The sequence below is a fragment of the Vigna umbellata genome, chromosome 5, assembly GCF_029865625.1.
Source record: "Vigna umbellata cultivar VRB3 chromosome 5, Vumbellata_1.0, whole genome shotgun sequence".
Classification (NCBI taxonomy): domain Eukaryota; kingdom Viridiplantae; phylum Streptophyta; class Magnoliopsida; order Fabales; family Fabaceae; genus Vigna; species Vigna umbellata.
The window spans coordinates 29,612,441-29,631,853 of record NC_142169.1 but is presented as its reverse complement, the minus strand read 5'-3'; the positions used below and the strand labels follow the sequence as shown (position 1 = coordinate 29,631,853).

The window sequence follows — 19,413 nt, the reverse complement described above, 5'->3', positions numbered from 1 at the left end:
TAAAAAGAATACTAACACTGTCAGGCTAATAGTATTCATTTATTTTTATCGATTTCTTATTTTATTTTTATAACTGCTTTTACTACGTTTATATTGTCAATAATCTTCTTAAGTGAGAACATGTCGTGAACATGATCATAATCATATTAGATTAATCTTACAGCTATATAAATTTAAGTCATGCTGCTGGGCGAAGGAACTTTATCAGGGGTTTGTTTATCCAAACTACATAAACTTTAATACTTGTTTTCTTCGGAAAGTTTATTTACTCCTTTGGATTGGTTTTTGCACCAATATTTTTCTCCTCCACCCCCATAAATTTGAAAATATCCTTTTGTCCTTCTATTAAATGGCAACGAAGGTTTCATGTAGCCACACATTTGTTCTTTGTGTTCTAGATAAAGACCCAGGAAATGCCAAAAGAGCATTTTGACAACACAGTTGAAGTGAAAATCGTTTGAAGGTTGGCAGATATTTGAGATTTACATTTCCATCTTTGATTGTAACAAGTTTTTCAGGTTTCTAGTTTGAAAATGTTTTAAATTGTGAAATTAAAAAACTCCCTAAATTTTCCGAAGTGTAATTTGAAATGGTAATTTGGCGTCTAAAATTAAATTTCACAATACAATTTTAACATCTGAAGTAAAAACACCTTCTAAATTATAAATTCCCAAATATCATTCCATACTTAGAAATATATTTCAAATTGTATAATACAAAAAAAAAATTAAAAATGCCCTTCAAATAGAAGTTTTCAATTGGAATCCCACGGCCCCAAAGAAACCTTTTTGGATTAAAAAAATACCTAGATCATACATTTCTGAATAAACTATTTAAAATTACAAAATCCAAAGAGTATTTTGAACTTAAAACATTTTACTTATGGATTACAAGATCCACAACTAACCATATTCTACAATCTGAATTTTCCAAATCAAGGAATTCAAAGTATACGCACAACGGATAAAAACAAAACTAACGGTGATGATAACAATTGAGGGTGACAATGTAATGGGAAGTGGAAGCGACAATTGGTGATAAAGACAAACAACGAGAAAGTGTAGAAAAGATGAAATAGAATTAGGTTTTTGATTACTTAGGGTCATTTTTGTCTTCTACATACACCCCATAGTGTGTAGGAGAAAACCATGGCAGTGCAAAAAGCAATCCCCCATAAAGCTATTGCGTGCCCACAAAAAAATGCCAATTTCAAAAGCAGTAAAAACAAATTGCCACGCTCTAATCTATTGATAAAATGAAGGGGAGGAATATCCAGCAGGCATCGGCTACCAAAAAACGTGTTACAGACTGCAGCTCAAGGTAGCTTCACCCTTTTGCACATCCACCGCACCGAAGGGGCTTTTATGACTTACTTTCTATAGCCCCCACCCCCTATATGCAAGTTAACTTTATGCGATGCAATGATTGCTTTCAGCTTCTTCCAACAGCAACTATACATCATAATGGTACAACTATTGTAATCAAGTTCTACATTCTTGAATCACTACAAAAGGATTCTCGGATGAAATTCAACATTAACCTGTCTTTTTCCTTGTTTACTACCGCCATTTGATGACCCACCGTTTTCTTCGCAGCTGTCTATGTTAAGCTTTGACACGGGCATTGTATCAAATCCATTGGCCTTGACAGATCCAGGACTGTCCTCCCTTGAGTTTGCAATTCTTGATTGCTCAGAATTCTTATTTGTCATGTCACCCATAGCAACTTCTTCTAACAATTCCATGCGTTTCAAAGATGGAACATCTCCTCTACAATACCTGTGCCACATATTTCTGTAAGTTGACTCTAGACCTAAGGTAAATTTTGCACCATCACAGAGAGGGGACTTAGACATGAGATCTCGTAGACTCATTCTCAAATTATGTAGTGAGGAAATGTCAGAAGCCAACTTCTTAGCCAATTCAACGTATTCATCTTCATTTCTGGCAATCAAATGCTCCATTCCTGGTTGAAATAAGTAAAATAATATTCAACAGTCTTGCAACTACGACCGAAAATAAAAAATAAAATGATGCTTTGCAAAGTTAAAGCTATAAAAATGGCGAAGAAATAACAAAGCTAAATTATAGTTTTGGTCTCCCTTTAATGTCTAAATTACAATTCTGGTTCTATTTGTTTCCATGATTTTAATACCTACATTTTGGAAAATCCACCATTTTGGTCCAATTCTCAATTTTGCATACAATTATTTCTTTTAATCTTAGATTTTAATTTTACATGATACCTTAAACAAAAATTTAGGTATGGGGTTGAATCAAACAACAATAAAGGAAATAAAAGGTGTGTGAAACTGAGAATTAACATAAAATAATGAATTTTCTAAAATAAGGGATCAAAAATTAAGGAGAACCAAAATTACAATCTAAGCATAAAAAAATCACGGGCTTAGAACAAAAAAACATCAGCAGGAACCAAGAGAAGCAAACCCAAGCCATATCAGGTAATAAAGGGAAACGTTGGAACTCCAAAGTTCACAAGATGGAAACACAAGCATATTGTTATTACACATTCCTTTTTATTGAAACATTCTCCCCTCTCTTTCAAACAATCCTTTGATCATTGTTGGTAGTCTAAGTACATGTGTTTATTATACATTCCTCTATATTGAAACATTTGTCCCTCTCCTCCAAACAATCCTTTGGTCATCATTGGTACTCTCTACAACCCGTCCACCATCTCCAATCCGCAACCATTCTTAAAGATTTGTTGTTTCTTAGGCCTATAGTGTCACTCACTATCAAACTGCTCATTAATGTCCATGCTTAAAATGTATATGCCTCAACATGAAGGGAGTGTTTTTGAGATCTTACATCAATTGGAGATAAGTGTGTGCAAACCTCACCTTACAAGACCGTTTTATAAGGTTGAGTTAAGATTAAAATTCACTTCTTAAGACAACATCAATAAGCCTTTTGGCACCAGATCTCCCTTCAACTCACAAATTACACTTTGTCCCTCCCCCTTAAACATCTTGACAATGAGCATGGTGGTTGGGGCCATCCATGTATGACAAGTCTCTTGGAATGCAAATAGTAAAGATCCCCTTTCATCACAAAAGCTGGTGAATCTACCATAGTCAAATAGCCAAACCTTAACTAAATGACAATTTGCATTCAATTTTCCCATAAGTGCTTCTTGGATGGAGTTGTAATTCTGACCTAAACTTCATATCAAATCTACATTTTCCAACAAATTGTCATCAAACATTCAATTTCAGATCTCTGTATTTCAATATCTAACATTGAAACCTTGAGATTCTTGAGATTTGATATTGGACTGTGCAAGGGCCACCATCTTGTTCACATATGCAAACAAGATATTCTTCAAAAAAAAAAAAAATCTTGGTTCCAGAATGGAATTAATTTTTTGATATGTGGATGTAAGTTATGTGTCTTGGAAATCCCTCTCCCCCTTTTCTATAGGAGTAAGGAGCAATTTGCAAGCCAAGGGGAGATTTAGAAATGTGTCCTTGGATGGTCACCGAAGACGACGGTGAAAGAGGAAACAAACAAGATTGGAGGTTGCAAGGAGATTGAAAAAGGACAAGATTTCATAAAGAATGTCTATAATGAACGTTCAAAACTTCCATTAATTGATAGTCAAAATATTACCATGTAGGATGGAAAACCTATGATAGTGGTCTACCTTGGCCTCAGCCTACTTTTAATGTTCTATTTTGAGATTTACTTTTAAAACATGTCAACAAATGAATTAAGCTATACATGACCAAAAGAACTTTATCATCAGATTTTGCTTCATCTTTTAGACTTTAGTCTGCTAACTTTTATTTGTTAATCTATACATAGAGCCATGAACCTTAATCAATTTTTTGGCTATTGAATAACATTCATTTCTTAATCAGGAAGTATTTTTCATTTTAGTAAGAAAAGCCTTCTCTAAGTACTTTTAAGTTATTTTGTTGGCAGAAATGATCCACAATCCACTCAGGGCTTTAGGGAACCCAAAGAACTCTTTTGACTTGGTTCGTAGATTGAATCAATGATAGATAGAAAAAATAGATATTGTTCATCTATCTTTCCCTCAACTCTCTCTCAAGAGGAATAGGATGATAGAAAACCCCTTAGATGTCAATGTATCCTTTATCTTCATCCACAGTTGATCAAGTCATGCCACACGAGTCATTGCTCCATGTAGTATGACCAAAATTGCAAGAGATCATACCATTTAGAGGAGGTTTGTTGTACGACTTAGTGAAGAGGAGGTTAGTGAAAAGGATGAATAAATTTTCAACAGTGAAAGTGATGAAGAGGAAAGGAAGTTGCTTGACATTGCTGCTGAAAACCACGATGTTTATATGTTTAGAACTTAGTCTTTACTAAATTGCTCTAGCAGTCTTGAACTTTCTAATTTGATTTCCTTTGCTGTTTTGGTCATCAAGTTTGACTATTTTTCTGTTTTGGACCTGGTGATACGTAGTTTTGCAGCTCTTGCTCTCTCAAACCTATTGGTTGGTCATGAAACTTAAACAGAATGTTTTAAATACGTAGTTTTCTTCATTTTTCAGCATACTACTTATAGATCCAAGTAGCAGTTGTCCCACCACTACTAACCAATCATAGAAGTTTTGGGGGCAACCGCAACACTAACTGCTATTGACTACTATGGCTGAACACCTGAATTAGAATGGTGGTTATGGTACAAAACTCTTAAATTGTAGATGAATATGCATATATTGACAATAAACAAAAATTATGAAGATCTTACCAACGTTTCTGAGAAGACTAACACCAACATTGTGTGCGTGTACTGAACCAGCCATAGTGACACATGGAACTCCCATATATAAAGATTCACAAGTTGTTGTTGTTCCAGCATATGGAAATGTATCCAAACTACATGAAACAAGGCATAAGAGTTTATACAATGTATCACAAGATCAAACGAAGTGCAAGGAGTCCTTCTATCGGAATAAGATATACATTTTTCATAGATATCCATTTTCCTAGAAATACAAAACAATCAACAACAACATAATAGAATCTTATGATTCACTGAGATTAAACCCACTGCATGTAGAAAACCTATGATATAAAAATCATATGCACAATCTTAAATGACAATTTTCAAGGGAAAGACTAAACTTGAGAACAAAATAGGAAAATCTGAAAACTTCGGGAATCAATGGGTGGAAAGGTTTATGAGAACAAAATAGATTGAGCTATTTGGTTGTTGAAGACTAAAGATGCCATGCAAATTGATGAGATAGCATGATGTAAAAGAATTTGAGTTGTTTCATTAAGGTGTGTATTCTCGCACTTTACTACCCCATTTTGTTGTGTGGTATATATGCCCATGAGGTTTGACTAAGAATACAACGGGAATCCATGAAGGTTTGAAAAGAATGGAAGAGATATTCATGAGCATTATCGCTATGGAAAATAAAAGATAGAAACACCAAGAATTGAAATATGAAAAACAACTCAACGATTTTTCATTTAGAACAACCAAGAACATTGACAATAATCGGTAATTAAGTGAACTAAACCAAAACGAGACAAAGCTTTGAGGATACTCCTAGGAAAAATACTACAACTATGTTTTCCTAATTGACATGACTTGCAACAAAGAAGACAGTTTGGACATGGTACAAGGTGTTTAGGTTTGGCAAAGCAGGGAGGGTACATTTGAGCACGGATGGGAGAAGGATAATCCACCACCAAGCCAACATGAGCAAAAGATTCAATGTTGATAAAGGCAATGACACTCACATTGAATGCCAATCATCCTTCCCAAACTTTGGTCCTATTAGAAAACAAGGACTTCAATAAAAACAAAACAGGTAAGATGGTGAAGGGATAATAAATTTAGCCGGGATCAAGGGGCATAAAGGAGATCCATCAATCAAAAGAGAAGTTGGAAGATGGACAATATTAAATACAACGAGAAAGGGCAAATAACTAGAAATGGAAAAGGATAAGAAGACAGATCTACTAACATAAATAAGATCAATGACACCAAAGTCAAGGATCAAGGGTCCGAGCGAGGTGGAGTAAATGAAACCGGTAAACAAAGGAACTAGAGGTATGACTTCCTCATACCATTTGAGGAAGTCATCGAAGAGAGTTGAAAGTTCAAAACTATCACATGAAAGTGGCACTAGAATCAGGAGGAACAACAGGGGCAACTAAGCAACAAAGCATACTAAGGAGAATGACCATGCAACACATAACACCAAACAATTGTGTGACTAAGATTGTAACAATGATCACACATGGGATAACCTTTGCCCGATTTGCGAGTGCGGTTGTGGTCATCACGCTGTGATTTTAACGCAGAGGAGACATCAAGGGACAAAAAAAGATAAGTCAGGGGACAACTTGCACAAGACATAGAAAGGACCAAGCAAAGTTCAATGTGGACACATTCATAGACCCCACAATCTGTGTATAGATTGACAAATATTTGCCTGAAACCTATACAAGGTGTTCAACTCAAAGAAGGTTTGTTTTTGCTTTAGTTCTTGGGTAGGAGCAACACAAGGAGGCAATATTTCATTGAAGTCTTGTAGATGACCATAAATTTTGCCTAACTACTCAGTCATCAAGGCATTTAGGACAATGATACGAGAGATTTTGGCAAACACCATGGAGATGTTAGTATCATTGGTGTATAACAATTAAGGTATGTTCCTAAACCCCAACACATCGATTAATGAATGCTAAAAGCTTAGGCAGCAAGTTTGGACCACCAAGGATAATCTTTTTCATTAATAAAAGTGACCAAATAATAAGAACAGCTGAAACAGTGGCCAAACATGCTGCCACACATGACGAATTATGCCAAAGCGAGAGAGAAGATTAACAGCAGTGGTCACTTGGGCAAAGCAACTTCGATTGGGGGTCACTAATCAAAAAGCTAACAATTACATCAATGAATGACAATGGTAGCAACAATAGTGGAAAACGGCCAGAAAAAGTGCACAATGAAGAGGCAATGCCAAAAATTGGAAAGAGATAATTTCTGGAAAAAAAACAGGCATGAATGGACATTCGGTCCACTAAGAGGCCAGGCCATGGGTTCAAATTAGGCTCCAGAGACCATATAGAGATAAAACATAAGGAGTCATATGATAGAATCCTTCTTTGTCTAGAACACAACAAAGAAACATTATGTGTGTATATATACATATATGTGTGTAAGTGTGTGTATGTGCAAGTGTATGTGTGCATAGAATTATTCAGCAATGGACCTAGGCCCGTGTAGTAAAATACATATCAACACATAACATATGCACAGCTAAGAAAATCTTAGTGTAAGCAAGATCATAAAAATACTCAAGGAATACAAAATAGAGATATTACCTGATGTCCATTAGAGAATAGGCATGCATATGATCATGGTTAAGCAGAATAAGGGGCAAAAGATCAACACGTAGCGGCTCTAAGCCTAACTGCTCTAGTGTTGAAAGGAATCTTTGCCGCACACTATCACAACAAAATGGTTTGCATTTTACCACAAGGCGCGAATTTGGAATTGCACACAATATCCTCGCCCAAACCTTCAATACCTTTGGTGTAATCTAAAGAAATAGAAGTACACACATCAGAGAACATATGACTTATTATCTTTAACAATTTGCCCTTGGTAAACAAAGAGCAAACACATAACGTTCTTTTAACATAATTGATACCTTAGCAAGATTGTTGAAACTACCAAATGTGATGAAGCCATTGGAAAGTGCTGGAGTTGCAGAAACAGGACCAGCCTCAGGGGAAGGGGTGTAACAAAGGAAACATTCTGGCAATCTAACCAACTCCTCGATGTGTCTATATTTAAAGAAAAGTACTCTAAGAAAATAACAAATAACAGGACTTGTATAAAAGTGTTATAGTATAGGTCAATGACAAGAAAGTACTGAAGTTCTTGAAGAGATCTACTTCTGCTTTGTTTCAGGAGGGTCTGCCAGAGAATCAGTGATTCTATAATCAATTGTAGGCAATCCTGTTGTATTGGGATAACCAATCCAAGTCACCTGCTTACAAAGCACACAAGTTAAACTTTTGCATGAGATCAAATAAATACAAAGCATAAAATGATAGCAAACGATATAATGAATGATACACACCACATCATATAACTTGATATCTAAAACATTAGTATTGCATACATACATTGAAATTGCTGTATGTTTTAGTCAAATAAAAAAACAAAGATGCATATACTTGGTATATATTCAAAATTAAGTTACTTGAGTTGAGTGTGTACTGAAGCATGTACGCATGTAAAGACATCTTCAGGATTTCGTTGCAGCTCATCAAATATTAACAAATTTAAGTAATGCAAATTGACTGGTTGTGGAAAGAGTTGTTCAAGCTTCAAGGGACAGCACTCAAAATGGGCACTGCTTACCACAAACAAATTAATGGTCAAACAAAAGTTGTCAATTACTATTTGGAGACCTTTTCACGCTGTTACATGGAAGACCAACCACAGCAGTGGGTGGATTGGCTTTCATGGTCTGAATATTGGTATAACACCAATTGTCATGCTTCCAAAAGGAAAACACCTTTTGATGTTGTCTATGCAAGAAAACCTCTTCCGATATGAATTAATAAGACTGGAAGCTGTGAAAAGGGAGTTGACAGACAGAGATGAAGCTCTCTAGAGGAGGTTGCTCTTGGCAGTAGGAATCATCATCCTGCTGTATTTTCTATTTCATTTTCAGGAATAATATATATATATATATATATATTCTCATTATCCCTGTTAATCTTCAACATTTTCGGTCTCTAATATAAACACGGCTCTTAACCATTCAATTTGAAAAAATTAAAATCTTATTAATTCACAACATTTGAGAAATGACAAGTTTATAGTTAATAATAATCAAGCTGCAATATCCAAAAACATCCAACTAAACAAAGGTTAAAAGGAAAAATAGATAAAAGAATATAGGAACCAAGGATAAGAAGTTACAAACTGAAAAACAAAGAAATCGAGTTATGTAAAAATATGATCAAGTCTAAACACACCTGAACCGGTGCAGGCCGACATGCCATCATTCCCAATTTATTGTTTGCAGTATGACCTGTAAGTTCTACCAAAATATCAACTTGATCTTCTCTAACAATGTCGGCAACCTTCTTTTCATCAATTCCATAAATATCTTTCCAGATACCACCCTTCTTTGTAACTTTCTCTCTAAATCTAATGGTTTTTGCATCTGCCTACAACATGCAAATCAATTCCAAATTATATGAAAGTCAAGAAATGTGAAGGAATCAAACATGTATGCTATTACAAATTCAATAGACTGCAAAGTATGTTAATGTAACCAAAGTCAGAATGTTAACCCCGCAGCCATCTTGAAAATTGGTTGTTTGGTAAATTGTAACAGCTGATTCCATGAAATCCTATTCTCGATTCTCCCAAAAAGAACTGCTAGGTCATACTTACGTTTGGCTTAAAGATAAAAATAAGAGGTCAAAAATAAGTAAAAGTTGTTTATTAACTTTCACTGGTTAGATAGTTTACCTCCTGTCTTGGGGTCTTGATATTTTTAGAAATAGATATGGCCTTCCTAAGTTTAGGTTTGGCTAGGCATTGGGTGTTACTCGTTGAGGTAGCTTGGTTTAGTCTTCAAGTGAGTTTGCTTTTGACATGGGTTTTGGTGTGCTCCACCCATGTCTTTTGTATTCCCTTTGTCGGTTTTCTTATGATTCTCTCATGTAATGGCATATGATAGAGCTTTGGGGTGTCAACCTAATTGGGATTGTAAAGTCTCATGGTAATGCCTACCATGCATTTTATGAAAAAATAAATAAATAAAACATAACTATCAAGGTCAATAACTTATACAGCAACAACTTGATGCTTACGCTTTTGTTCCATATAAGCCCCAACACAAACAAAAAGAATTAATAGCAAGGGAGGGACGGACGGAGTACAATTAAAAACTTTAAGGGGGAGGCAGAAGTCTATTAGGTCAGGTAGAGTTCAAGCTTTAAAAGTTTGAAGAAACTGAACAAATAAGGTAAAGTGAAAAAAACAAAAACAACGCTAAAATTGACTTGCTACGAGAATCAAATAGGGATTGTAAATAAATGTTATGCTTAAGCTTTGACTTAAGACTGAACATATGATTAAAGAGATTAAAAGATTAATTATCTCTCAGCTGATCTTCGTTATGTATGAAAGAAAAATTACACCGGGAACACCAAAAGGTACTAAAAAAATATATCTAGGTAATTAATGCTAATAAGTAGACATATCCTAGGAAAAACATATAACAGTTTCCCAATACAACTACAATTACCTATATTTAATAACTTTTCTAAAACTTCCTCTCAGACTTAAGCATACAAATTGTATGTGCCATGATTGGTACAAATAAATTCAATGTGAGGTCCCTTCAAAGATTTTGTTAACACATTTTTATGCTTAGCCCTTTCATTGAACAATGGATTGAAAGCAATGTGGAGAGTATCTTGGTGATCACAATATATCTTTGTTTGTTGGATATCACAAAAAATTTACTTTTAGAAGAAATTGTTTCACTCATACAAGTTCACGAGTGAGACACGTCATTGCCTTATATTCAGCTTCAGCACTACATTAGGCAACCACATTTTCTATCTTGTTTTTACAAGAAATAATCTTTCCTCCAATAAGAACACAATACCTTATAGTAGAGTGTCTATCCATAGGAGATCATGTCCAATCAATATCACAATACCCAAAAATCTGGGTATTCCCTTTATCATCATACAATAGAACATAACCACAATGGAAGGCTTTACTGTGAAATATCCTAAATCAAGTTTCAAGGTTCCATTTTATATTTCAATTTGTAACCAGCCAATATCTCAGACACTTGTTGCTCAACAAACCTTTGCTCAGTAAAAATTATGGATATTTTAGAACTGTATATAACCTAACAAATTAATTATGATTGAAAAAAGAAACCAGAATGGGGAATGAAACCTAAGACCAATTTTCTTTTCTATTGATTATATTTTATATTCAATATAAATATATATTGATCCATCATAGTTTTCCTATTGGAAAGCAGGACCAATAACTAACTGAACCTGATAGGATATGGAGGGTTTATGAGAGAAAAAGAAGAGTTATGAGAGGGGGAGAGAAGAGTTAATGAATCCTAACTGTAATAACAGTTAGAGAGGCGGGAAAAGAGCTCATATAAAGAGCTGTTGTTTTGTTGTACAGGGTAGTTTTGGGATTCTTTGTAAAGACAGGACTCTTTTATCATGTGGAGGGGGAATTGGGCTCCCTTGGAGGTGTTTGGGTTGTACAGTTGGAAGAAATATCAATACAGATTCATTCTTTGGTGCTTTCGTGTTCTTCTTTGGGTGTGTGAGTGGTGTTTTAGTTAGGTTTTATATTCAGAAACCTAACAGAACCACCCAAGAAAAAAATCCTTCCAATGGGTCATATTGTTTTCCTTCTAAAAGAAGGTATTTCGATCTCCTAGACCATAGACTGAGAATATTTCACCAACTAATCATTTTAATGGAGAACAAAAAATTGTTGGTTAAGGAGAGGAAAAAGCAACCCCTTCCGATATTAGTTTTACATTTCCAATATTAAAGGAGGTGAAACATTGACAAATATGCATCTCTGTAAGCCAACCAACTATGAATTTTATTCATGCTTGAATTTCAAGAGAACATGAGAATATATGTCATGTCAAAAGCTTTGAAAATGCATTAATATAGTTTATATTGCAAGTCGTGTGTGGGTTCACAATTAATACCTTGACAACTGCAGAATAAACAATCACTTTGAAATTGGAGTAGTCATGATATACAAGAGGTGCTTCAATGAAATACGATACAGAATGGGTAAAATAATCAGGCGAAACATAGCCTATCACAAGGGGCCGATCAGGATCTTTTGAGTTACCCCATGATGTGTGACGTGGATATAGTCTCATGAATCGCCTACCCCAGTTCCTGCATGTAAACATTTGATTCATTATAGTTTACGAGTTACATATTCAATTTTTAGCACAAAAAGTATATTGCTAAACAAGAACTGTAAATTATCCTTCATTAAAAATAACATAGAGGAATTAGATAACATATGAAGAATTATGTCCAAATTCAAAATAAAGTAACATAATATTAAACATTTCCTAAGGGTTTATGTTCAACATAAAATGGAAAAATTACTATTCTGAAGTCACACGTATTATCCCATCTTGCTACTCTTTAGGTACCAAACTAACACATTACTTCAATGCAAATAGATATTTGAGAAACCACGGAAAACAGTTTATATCACAATGACCAAGGTAAGTGATCACAATGCGTGTGTCAAACAATGCATTCAACTTAAGAAAGGACAAAACAACATTTCCCTAAAAAATTGCGAAGAAAGAAATTTTTAGCTTAGAAGTTGAGAACTACCAAATTTTTGGTCTTTAAAAAACTACCGAGGTTTAAATTTATAATACTGTGTTTCTTTCCTAACAGAACCTATCCAGAAAAGCATGTTACTTGTTTACTCTTTCATGCTTCAAACACATATGTCAAACAATGCATTCAACTTTAGAAAGGATAAAAAACATTTCCCTTAAAAATTTCTGAACAAAGTACGGGACCACTGCAACCTATCTAGAAAAGCACGTTACTTGTTTATTCTTTCATGCTTCAAACATAGATACAAGTACGGGACCACTGCAAATAAAATGGTTAAAACCATGCAGAGAGCAGACAATAACATGTATTTTTTCACAACACCCAAGGAAATTACATGTCATTAAAAATTTATCTGAAATCAATGGAGTTGACTAAATACGACCAATCATAAAAACTCAAGTATAAAGAAGTTCATTAGGGAAAGCTGTAACCTGTGAACCTCAAAAAGTGTGTCATCAATTCCTTCATCTATGTAATTCATTGCAAGTAAGCGATTCTGCATAATATGGTACATTAAAATGAGACATTGTATACAGGGGATAAAAGCTCCAAAGATCAAGAGATAACTTAAGCAAATGACAAAATACATTCATCCCCCCATGGTATCAGAACCTGATTTGAATGTGTAAACAAATACTAGTCATTTCTTTTTCTTGCAACTAATTAGAGAACAAATTCACTTTCCAATTCCGTTTCTTTCCTTTTCCATCCTCTCACTAGCCATCACACCATCCAAACAAACCATAATATATTTGCTGCTGGACCAAAATTTAGCAACATTACACATTTATTACAGAAAGTTGTTAACCTTTTAAACAGCAATTTTAGTCAATCACTGTATACCCAGTGTTCATGGTCACTATAATATGCATCCAAAATAGGGACTGCCACAATATATCTAGTTTAAGTTGAATCCCAGTTCATATATAAACCTACTCCTAACAGAAGATGTGGTGTTATGCATTTAATGCGTGATTGCACATGTCTAAACAATTTACAGAACAAAAAGTACGAAATAATCACCCATTATGCACCACACCTGACCAGCATTCCGAGAATCAGGGTCAATCTTAAGACATTGCTCGTAAGCATTAATTGCTCCAGTTATATCGCCAGCATCCCTGTAAAGAACTCCTGCACAAAAATAGAGAATATAAGCATATGACGAAAGGATGTACTCAGAATTTTTCACTGCCATATCCCTTCCGCAAAATCTGATTTTGTAATCAAATAACAACTAAAACCAATTAAAGCTTTTTGGGCAGAGTTGAATGGGGACTTGCAGAAACATCCATAAATCAATGCAAAGAATAACAGACAGTTACATTAAATCACTCAAAACTACTGTATAAAACATTATATTGCTCCAAATAATGTTTCAAAGCAATTTTATTTATCTTACCCTTGCTTCAGCAACACTAATATCATTTCAATATAGGAATTCTTTTGTTTTACATTATTCAAGGTATGATTTATAACCAGCTACTTGGTTAGTCTCTAGGAACAATATCAATTGAACAACTACTTAACTACAACAGAAAAGACCCAACCAATGAGAAAACAAGCATAATTACATAGTATTCAAGCATTATTTGCCATAATCTTTTCCGACCATGATAAAAGCCTAAAATGGAACTCAATCATAATTAAAACTTCTGGGAGAAGCACACCACTCGAAAAGTTAGTTGAGCAAGAGCCCTTATAAACCACGCATCTAAATCCCATTCCATGCAATAGATCCTAACACCACACAACTATCCATAGCTCCCATGCCCATGCAGGTAGGTGTGCACTATCCTTTTGACTAGTCTGAGGTGAACAAACAATAATATCAGTATCCACCACCCGCACCTCTCATTTATAGCTGGGAGATATGAAGAAAAAATTTAATATGATGGATAAAAACATCAGTGATACATGGCCATTGAACTGACTAGTAGCAACCAGCAAACGTAGAGAAATATGAATCAAATAATACAACCTTGACTAAGACAATCACTACTAAATGGAGTGAAACACTAACCAAACAAATAATTACAAAAAAGATAATAAGACCTAGGTTATTGTATGCTTCTGCATATGTTGGATTTGCAATGATAGCTTTCTCAATCATACTTGCAGCAGCATCCACTTTACCCTGGAGAAAAAAGGAAAGATTATTACTTACTGTAGATATTCAACAACTCACAAAATTCAGTGATTGTGCAAAACTTAACCTGGACAGTGTATACAACACCAAGATTATTCAACGACTGTGAAAAATTAGGTTTGATTGACAAAGCAAGCTGCATAACAACAATAATAAATTATTAAAATTTATGCAATCCAGCAATGCTTAAACAAAATGAGAAGGTCATCACCGCTACCTGGTAGCATTCTACTGCTTTATCAAGGTTTTCACGATCTTTATATATAACACCGAGATTGTTACATGCTTCCGCGCAATGTGGATTGAAGTGAAAGGCAAGTTCGTAGAATACAATGGCCTAAATTGTAGATTGAATTTCCAACAATATAATTAGTATAGACTAATATGCACATCTGTCATATCATAATAAAACATGTGCAGAAGTATGATAAAATATAGGCATGCCTGTACTCAACGTACCATATCAAACTTAAGCATCTCACCATAAGCAACCCCAAGATTATACATGGCATCAGCATAATGCCAGTTGTAATACAAAGCTTTCTTATACAAAGCCACGCCTTGGTTGATGTCCCCCTCCAATTTAACCTATAAACCAAAATAATAATCTTAGTAAGACAGAAATGATTCAAAGATGTATCTCGTCAAGGATGGGAAACAAGGAGAACAACAGAATGGAGCTTCAATTATGTGACCACCGTAGGGGACTAGAAGGGTCAAATATATGCAGCCTCCCACCTCAAAACAAAACAAAAAAGCAAGTGAAGAGTCTCTTTAAGTAACCAAGTCAGAAGGCGGTAACTTACTGCTATACCAAGGAAATATAGGACGTAGGAACATTAAATAGAAAGCGGTAATTACGGGTCTGAAGCCATAAATTTGGATTTTACCAAAATTGTTTCTCAATTTTCAGCAAACATAACAATTACTTGTATTTCCTCAAGGCCCCTTTAAAATTAAGATGAAATAAGCTAAAAGGCTAGTCATTAAGCAACAAACTCAACGTTTCCATTTCAATCCTACCAAACACAGAACTTTACATTGCATCAGAATCATTTTTTTATATGACAATCTTCATTATAAATTTACCACTATTGCATTAAGATATCAGCAATAAAATGCCTCTATACAAGTTGTATTTTAGTTGAAAATAAAGAGGATCTAAAAAATAGCTATTGCATAATTATCATTACGTAGAATTTCAGATGTGTCACCTTCGTTCCTAAATCTGTCAAAGCTATAGCCATATTATTCTTTGCAATCTCAAAGTTAGGTGATACAGTTAAACACCTGCCACAAAACATCACCTGATTATAAGACCCAACAGTAAAAGTCAAGTCAATAAAATAACAAATAAAATTTAAATTATTACAGGTTCTTGGCTCAGAAAATAACACCCAGCTCGAGATATATAGAGTACCTATCATAACAAGAAATAGCTGAATCCAAGTCACCACGATTTTTATAAATCACACCCATATTGCAATATGCTTCAGCATAAACTGGCCTCTCTGCTGCAGCTTTTTCATAGAAAGTGAGGGCCATGTCATATTGCATCATTTCTGAATAGACCACACCAAGATTGTAGTATGCAGGCTGAAAAAGCCATGTAGTATAAAAATATATATCATGCAAACTAAAATATATACAAAATTGGTAGCTTTAAAGATAAAAGCAAAGTATTCAGAGTACGAGAAAATTACAGCATAATGTGGATCTACTTTGAGGGCTTCAAAATATTTTTTAATTCCTTCCTGAGTGTTTCCAGCAAGCTTAGTGTTGGTACCAATATCTGTTAACACAATGGCAAGGCATTCAGCTGCTGCTCTGTATGAAGGATCCACTCGTAAAGCCTTCTGATACGACTGTTCAAAGTAAATAACTTAATTAACAGAAATAAATTCCACATAAATTTCAACTTGTACAAATACTAGCATGGTAAAGATCAATTTGTATATTGTGAAGCTTTGACTTTGAATCGTGAGATACATGGATGAATAACTGTAGTTCAGTGTCATTAATGAGAATCACATGATTCAGCAATTCGTTAGTTTTTTTATCCTTCGTCAATTCTAATTCTCATTAAAATAATTAAAAGCCAGATGAGTACATGATTGCAGTGCAATTGAGAATATCAACAAAATTGGGGTAAAAATAGGCAAGTTGGGCAACATGAAAGTGAGAAAGGCTTGCAAACCTATGCCTCAAGATTTTGGATTGAGTGTAGTATCAAGTTCACTAGTGTAGTTCACTAGTGGCTTATTGGTGGAGATAATCCTGATATTTTTACCACTCAACCTTGAATTCCCAACAAACAAACTATTAAATGAAGAGGAACTAGAAGAGTGCCATTATACACACCCTATTTGATATTACTCTTTTTTACCACTCACTCCTTATTCACTTATTCCACGCACTATATTGAGAAATTTGAAATTAGTATGCATATATGATATAGTTCAAACTATTTTTCATTATGTCATTTGAAATTACAGTTTGATATTGTTAACATTTCAAAAAATAATCATTTGCAATTTATGTAAAACAGCCCAGCCCAGTAGCATACAATAATTTCAGTTATATTATAGCATAAACTGCCATAAATATCCTAGTTCATAGAACACAAGACTTTCTTCCCACTAATATGTATGTATATCTTAAAAGATTGATGTCAAAACTACCTCAATCTCATAAAATCAACTCATAAGACGAGGTTTGAACTCATTTATATATTATAATTCAGTCAAACTTCTAATAAATGTAGAATCTCCAATATACCCCTTTACACCCAAAACTAGACATCTCCACTCATGAGAATAGATATTTAGGGATAGTCCAATAATAACTTGATGGCAAGTGTCATGATAAGTTCTAACAAACCTCATTAGGATATGTTTTAGTACCATTTTAGAAAATGAACTTTAAGTCTAACCCAAACTTCAAAAACTAACGTATAAAATGAGAGTTGAACCCAGTTATATGCTATAATTTGATTATAGATCTAGTCCACGGGGCATCTCCATCAATATGTATAACACTTACGTTCAGTAGAACTTCATTCAGTATAACACACTTTTGTGTGGCATCTAAGACTTTAAGAACTTCATAACAAGTACATATCCAGAACACAATAAGACTGGTCATAGCATAAACAAAGCTACATTATAAGCCATAGTGAATCTATTACAACAAAAAACCCTGCATATGAACAGAGATGGCGTGAAATCAACAAATAAACCTTTTACAACCTCGAATTCCGACTAGTAAAAATACAACCTCTGAAAAGAATAGGAAAATATTGCTGTGATAAAAGACGTCATCCACCTTGCTAACAGTTGATCATTCTCAAGAAACAATACAACAGAAAAGAAAAAGGCGAAGCAACAATTTCAACAACCGAAGTTATTAAACAGAGGTAGGCATACCTCTGCAGCCTCCACCAGGCGACCATCGTCCTTATACAAAATGCCGCAATGTGTGAGAGCACGAGCATTTTGAGGATCCAGCTTGATAGCCTCAAAAAAACTCTCAAACGCAAGCCTTCCCTTATTCTGCATCTGAAGGCATATCCCTTTCCCAATGAGCGCCTCCACATTTGCACCATCGCTCTCCAAGACACGCTCGTAGATAGCAAGAGCGTCAGCAAACTTGTTCCTCGAACGCAAGACGTTCGCATAAGAAACGCTGTCGTTCCCTTCACTACCAGCAGAACCACTACACTCCAAAAACCCGTTGTTACCATTTCCCGCTAATTCTCGTTCACTCCCGCTCCCGTCGCTATTCTCCGCCCCTGCCATCTGCAGAAACAAAACAAGTAACGGAATTCGAAATTGCAGCGACTGCGTCAACAAATTGCACAATCACCATTGTGAGTCTATAGAAAAATAGTCAGAATTCATCAACACAAAATCGATCGCAGCTGAAGGTGAAAGGACGAACCCTAGCGAAGAAAGAAGCGGCGGAACTGTCCGGAGGTGGCAACGGAGGGAGCCAAAACCGAGAAGATTGAAGAAGCGAAGGTTTCGAGGAAGCGATTAGGGTTTTGCGAGTTCGTGTGAGGGAGCAGAGTGAATAGAAACAGCGTAGTAGGGAGTGTTATTTATTCAAAAGAGTAAAACTAAGAGTAAAGCGTGAGATGAGGTTCTTCATCACGCTTTAGTGTAATGAAAAACTTAATCAGTTGGAGAGAGAGGTAGTCAAAGTCGGCAACTCAGTATACAAAGTAACTCTCTGTGCCTCTAACAAGCCAAGTTGGGAGCTCTTTCTATAAATACACTTTCAACCTTTTTACCTCACGTAATGTTTTATAAAAGGAAAACATAGTCATTAATCCGTTATCAAAAGGATCGTACAAGTATAAGTATACAAGAGGCGGTATACACGTCTTTGAAATTTTTTTATTCAGTAGTTTTATACAAGTACTTCGGTAGGGTCGATCAAATTTTTTTAAGGGTTAATCCTTCAACCGTTTTCGTTCCAAGTTATTCTGTTCTATCAAATATGTTCGGTATGAATATTAGAATAATAAATATATAGTTGATGTATTTATAATTTTTATAATGAATTTTTTATTATTTATAGTTTAACTACAACCCAATTTCATTTATTTATTTTCGAAGTTTAATTAGAATAGCTTTTTATTCGTTTTACTTTGATCATTTAATTTTTTTTTTTTAAAATGATTATCACAACCATCAGTTAATAATGTAAAAATATTATATTTGATTGACGGAAGAATTGACTATCCAACCAATTCATTAACGGAACAAAACTTAACAGGATTGTGATGTTAAGTATAGAGTTTGTATTAGTTGTTCAGCATATCAAACATGATGTTTG

The 19,413-nt window shown here is 34.7% G+C and overlaps 1 protein-coding gene across 2 annotated transcripts; it reads right to left on the bottom strand.

Annotated features, from left to right (window-relative positions):
* Positions 1 to 1,059: 1,059 nt before the first annotated feature.
* On the bottom strand, positions 1,060 to 18,811 carry SPY (Tetratricopeptide repeat (TPR)-like superfamily protein). Of its 2 annotated transcripts, none has more exons than XM_088115157.1 (18): positions 18,514 to 18,811; positions 18,000 to 18,413; positions 16,278 to 16,439; positions 15,995 to 16,170; positions 15,789 to 15,864; positions 15,034 to 15,162; positions 14,792 to 14,911; positions 14,642 to 14,710; positions 14,481 to 14,562; positions 13,465 to 13,559; positions 12,857 to 12,921; positions 11,759 to 11,957; positions 9,015 to 9,209; positions 7,920 to 8,014; positions 7,673 to 7,808; positions 7,344 to 7,561; positions 4,747 to 4,874; positions 1,060 to 1,965 (listed from the first exon to the last, which is right to left on the bottom strand). In XM_088115157.1, the coding sequence occupies exons 2-18, from the start codon at positions 18,369 to 18,371 to the stop codon at positions 1,505 to 1,507; spliced, it is 2,778 nt and encodes a 925-aa protein (XP_087971283.1). In that variant the 5' UTR covers positions 18,372 to 18,413; positions 18,514 to 18,811; the 3' UTR covers positions 1,060 to 1,504. The 2 variants fall into 2 exon arrangements, with proteins under 2 accessions (XP_087971283.1, XP_087971282.1); XM_088115156.1 differs by having other exon boundaries at positions 18,000 to 18,371.
* Between the last annotated feature and the right edge of the window lie 602 nt (positions 18,812 to 19,413).

Coding starts and splice junctions, on each gene's coding strand:
- SPY (XM_088115157.1), bottom strand. CDS start 18,371: ATGGCAGGGGCGGAGAATAGCGACGGGAGCGGGAGTGAACGAGAATTA. Junction 16,171..16,277: donor AAGTAGATCCACATTATGCT/GTAATTTTCTCG, acceptor TGGCTTTTTCAG/CCTGCATACTACAATCTTGG. Junction 9,210..11,758: donor TTTATTCTGCAGTTGTCAAG/GTATTAATTGTG, acceptor TGCATGTTGTAG/GCAGATGCAAAAACCATTAG.